We start from the raw sequence: 4,355 nt of genomic DNA, 5'->3' as shown, positions 1-4,355 counted from the left end.
TATTGCAAATAGTGGATTCAAGCTTTATTGTTTGCATCTCTATTGTGTTCACTGAGTTCATTAGCATTAATGGAATAGGACTTCATTTTAGACTATTAATACTGCACGGAGTGTCAGCAGATTAAGGTAAGTATGTATATAGTTGAGAATCCGAATAGTCCGTTTGTTTAACACAGCCTCTGAATACCCTGAAAACGATGAAATCGGTAAAATTAATGGTTCGGGAGACTCTCTCTGGGTGTAAAACTGAATTGAATTAGGATAACTACTTGGCATTGAGTTAGTCAATAACATTTTGAACTTCAGGTTTAAAAAAGTTTGATCAAGAGTAAAGTAATATGATATCCAAAAAGAATTAACGTCTCAGTAGTTGAGAGCGCACTGGTTTAAAAGGCAAGTTTTTCGTCCGTTGTACCTTGTTTTCGAGCGCCTCATTTATGGAGCTCTTACGGCGCATCGGCGTCACTCCAAGAGTTCCCCCCCCCCCCCCGGCGCGCTAACAGCAACTTTTATTCACTGATTTCCTTCTTTTTTTTTTTACTCACGCAACGGACTTCATCGAAGAGGAGGGACTCTATAAAGTTGTTTCAAACTGTAACTACCACTGGCTTAAGTGATAGAAAGTATTGCATATGAGTTTTTTTGCATTATTGGTATTCGCGTTTGCACCTTTTTTGTCTCGATTAACATTGGAGGTATTTGAGTCCATTTGTGACTATTCAAAGAAGCCGCCATTTCAACTGTACTTGAAATCTCAACTCTGATAAAATCAAAATCAATACCTTGCTCTCTAATAAACGCTTTAGCTCAGAATGTTATCAGATTAATTGATGCAGGCGGTCGAGAATGTGAACGCCCTACTTGGAGTAAATTCAGCTCCTATGATTTCCACTACCTTTAAAACGACAATTTCTGTAATATCTAGGAAATCTGAAAGATCCTCTCTGGTGTAACCCTAATCTCGTGCCCAAACCTTACCATGTAACTGCAACTGAAATAACCACCTAGCTTTAACTATGGTCGTAACGGTACATGTAAGCTAGTGAATCGAAATCCATTGCAAAATGTTGTTCTAAAACCCACCTTCCATTGTTCAAAGCCTCGAAATTGGGCCAGGCGACTCCGTTAAAAATTCCTATTCGCTAGTTCTACACGCCGCATATTCAATCGCATTTTTATAAAGTCAAGGAAGGCTCGAAAATTACAATTTCAAATATTTAAGATAACAGTTCTTCAAACGATGCATGCTAAAATATAAAAACAGGACTAACTTATTAAATGCCTTTTTAGAAAGAAAAGTTCCTATTCTTTCTTTGAATTGTATTCAAACTAGAAATACTAATAGAATTCAACTCGGAAGACGATTCCAAAGCCGAGGGGGTAGCACTACTAAATGATCTATCTCCCAAAGTATTCTTGGTTATCACCTTTAGAATGCCAATAGCATACCAGACACGTGAAGGCGTCATAGATTATACATGAACGGTGGTAATATAGATATTAAATTACTCTAAACTCAGGCGCCATGATATGCAATATCTTAAATATAATGATCATTATCTTATATTCTAGGCGGTAGCAAACAGATAGCTTGTGCAATTTGCGAAGCAAAGTGTGATGTGACCTGATTTCGGGACACAATAAACCTGGCGAGCACATGCATTCATGTTACCTTGCAGTTTGGAGAATGTATGGCCGCACTTCGCCGAACCATCTGAATAGGCTATTGCAATAGTCAAGGCTGCTTTAAGTGATAAATGCATGAATAAGCGTGTCAAATGCTGTGTCTAGATGTAGCGGTACATATAGATGACAATTTACATATAGACAACAATAAACTTCTTGTAGAAAAGGGAAAGTTTATGGTGTGCCATAACATTTCAGTTTTCCCAGGGTGTGATAACCTTCCTCAAGGCTGACACTACCAGTATCACCAAACCTCAACTGTTTCACTGGAAGATCTTTCTTTTCAGTGAGGAGACCGCTGTCTTCACGCCAGACATCGTCATTCATATCACAGTTACAGCCAATACTGGGGTCTGCACAGGATTTGGTCATTCCACATGCGCACTTGTCACTGTCAGGAGATGCTCCGCCCCAGTAAGTCATGTTTCTAGAATCACGTGACACCCACCACGAATGTCTTTCCTTTAATAGTAGTGCACCATGACACTCGTACTTGATAAACTGTTCACAGTGTGAGGAGACTCTGGTGAGACTCGCCAGCTGGGAAAAACTCGCACCTGTGTAATGAATGTCACGTGAGTAACTACCATGGGGCTCATGTCCATTCACGTGTGTTCTGCTTTCACTGTCGTGACTGATGACTGTCACGCCAACTCCATTCTTGTCACTCATGTCACAGTATGCTGTAAATGGTGCTAAAGGACCCTCGCCATCGGTATCAATGACGTAATCTCTACTTGTATTGCTGACGTATTTTCTTATCGCAGAACACGAAGTGATGTTCAGCGGATTGTTAATTTTGACTTTGGTTTCTATTGCCGTCAGAGCATTAGCTGCTCTACAGGTGTACGATCCTTCGTGTGATTTCTTGATGCTGTTTATTACCAGTGTTCCATTCTGTAGAACATTTGACCCTGCAGGTAGAAAGGACTCGCCATCCTTTGTCCAAGTGATGAAAGGTCTCATGCCGCTCTCGGCCATACAAGGAAGACGAACACTTGATCTAATAATAGGAGTTAGTTCTGGTGGAGGACGAACTTTGAACCTCAGAGGAGAAAATACTGTGAGTTGAGCGGTGTCTGCTGCTGATCCAAGAATGTTCGCTACTTTACAGATATATGTTCCACCGTCCTGTCTTGTCAAATTGAAGATTTTTAGTGTTCCGTTCTTGAATGTAATTCTGTATTTAGGCAAACTACCCACTGACTTGGACCACTTGAAAATTGGACGCGGCCGACCACTAGTAGTGCATTGGATGGTGACGTTCGTTTCTTCTTCAGCTATTACATTTTTGGATGTCACCGGGATTTTAGGTGCAACTGAAGAAAAAAATAGAAAAGATGGAAAAAAACCTGTCATCAAATTTAAAAACGGATGATCAAGGTAATTCCCTTGAAATCTATGTTACATACAGACTTTCTAAACTCAGTTTTTGTGACGAGGCCAAGCGTGTCATTTCACTGAATATCTTCACGTAGGAAAACAACTGGAAAAAATTGCGAACGAGAATAACGCGGGACGACTGGGTAAAGATTCCACTTTACAAGAAGAGAGAGAAAAGACGAAAGGCTCTATTTCAAAACATGTCTGTTGCCGATGTGGAAAATCTCGGGTTAAAAAAGACTGTGCTGAAATACATTTAGCATGTTAAAAGGGAAAGAAAAGTGAAAGCTAAACTAAGTGCTTTCTCTAACAAGTAAAATTAAAATGGAACAGGCATTGATTGAATCCCTCCACAAACATTAAAATTGTCATTTAAGTGCAGTGATTTGTCCCCCTACCCTTCATTACGAAATAAGAAGCCAATAAAGCTTACACTGCACTGTTAATTTAACTGAGGCGTTCACTTGTCCAAGCAGACTTTGCGCTTTGCAGGTGTATACTCCATCGTCCTCAGCTTTCACGTCCTTCACAATTAGGGCACCACTGGACTCTACCACGTGACGTCCAACAGGGAGAGACGAATTAATCTTGTACCACGTGACTGATGGCTCTGGGTTACCATTCACTGTACATTTCAACGTGGCTGTCTGAGTTTCATTGACTGTCTTTCCTACAGGACGCTTCAGCAGAGATGGCGCCGAGAGGGACTGGCCCCGCTCACCTTTGGTACCTTTCACGCCGGGCGGGCCTGACGGTCCCTTAGGTCCGAGGTCTCCCGGTTTTCCGACGTCCCCCTTCATTCCTTTCGCTCCTTGTGCTCCTACTGGCCCATGTTTACCAGTGAGTCCATGTGGCCCAGGTTTCCCTGGTTTCCCTGGAGATCCCCGTTTCCCACGGGTTCCCTGTCTACCCCGCCTCCCTTGGCTTCCTTTGGGTCCGGGGCGACAAAGTGTATGATCTTTAGCACAGACTTGTTTTTGAAGCAGTCGTAGTTCTCGTTTGACCAGCATTTGTACATCGGAATATGTTATGGTTGAATTTTGTTGTGAATTACCAGGCGAAGAGCGTTTTTGTCGTTTTGGGTTAGCTTCCTTACCATCTAAAAAAATAGAAATATTAAAATTTTAGATGTCGGCCTGGCTTACTCCGCCAAATTCCAAAACAAAAGTTAAAAGGTCAAGATCATTTTATCCAAGTCTACTAATAAGTAATGTCAATACTTAATTTTACCATAATCTGCAAAAATTATAGATAATTTTACAAATTCAGATAGTAGTGATAACAAT

General features: G+C 41.1%; 1 protein-coding gene across 1 annotated transcript in view; it reads right to left on the bottom strand.

The window, feature by feature from the left end:
- The window catches only part of LOC111321080 (uncharacterized), a 5,043-nt gene continuing 688 nt past the window's right edge, over window positions 1-4,355 (bottom strand). Inside the window, exons 2-3 of the mRNA XM_088755652.1 lie at window positions 3,503-4,168; window positions 1-3,005 (exon numbers count right to left, since the gene is read on the bottom strand). Coding sequence (XP_088611778.1) covers window positions 1,861-3,005; window positions 3,503-4,168 — 1,811 coding nt within the window. The 3' untranslated portion in view covers window positions 1-1,860. The remainder of the gene's footprint in view (window positions 3,006-3,502; window positions 4,169-4,355) is intronic.

This window comes from Stylophora pistillata, chromosome 3 (assembly GCF_964205215.1).
Source record: "Stylophora pistillata chromosome 3, jaStyPist1.2, whole genome shotgun sequence".
NCBI lineage: Eukaryota > Metazoa > Cnidaria > Anthozoa > Scleractinia > Pocilloporidae > Stylophora > Stylophora pistillata.
This window is presented reverse-complemented; position numbering and strand designations above follow the sequence as displayed.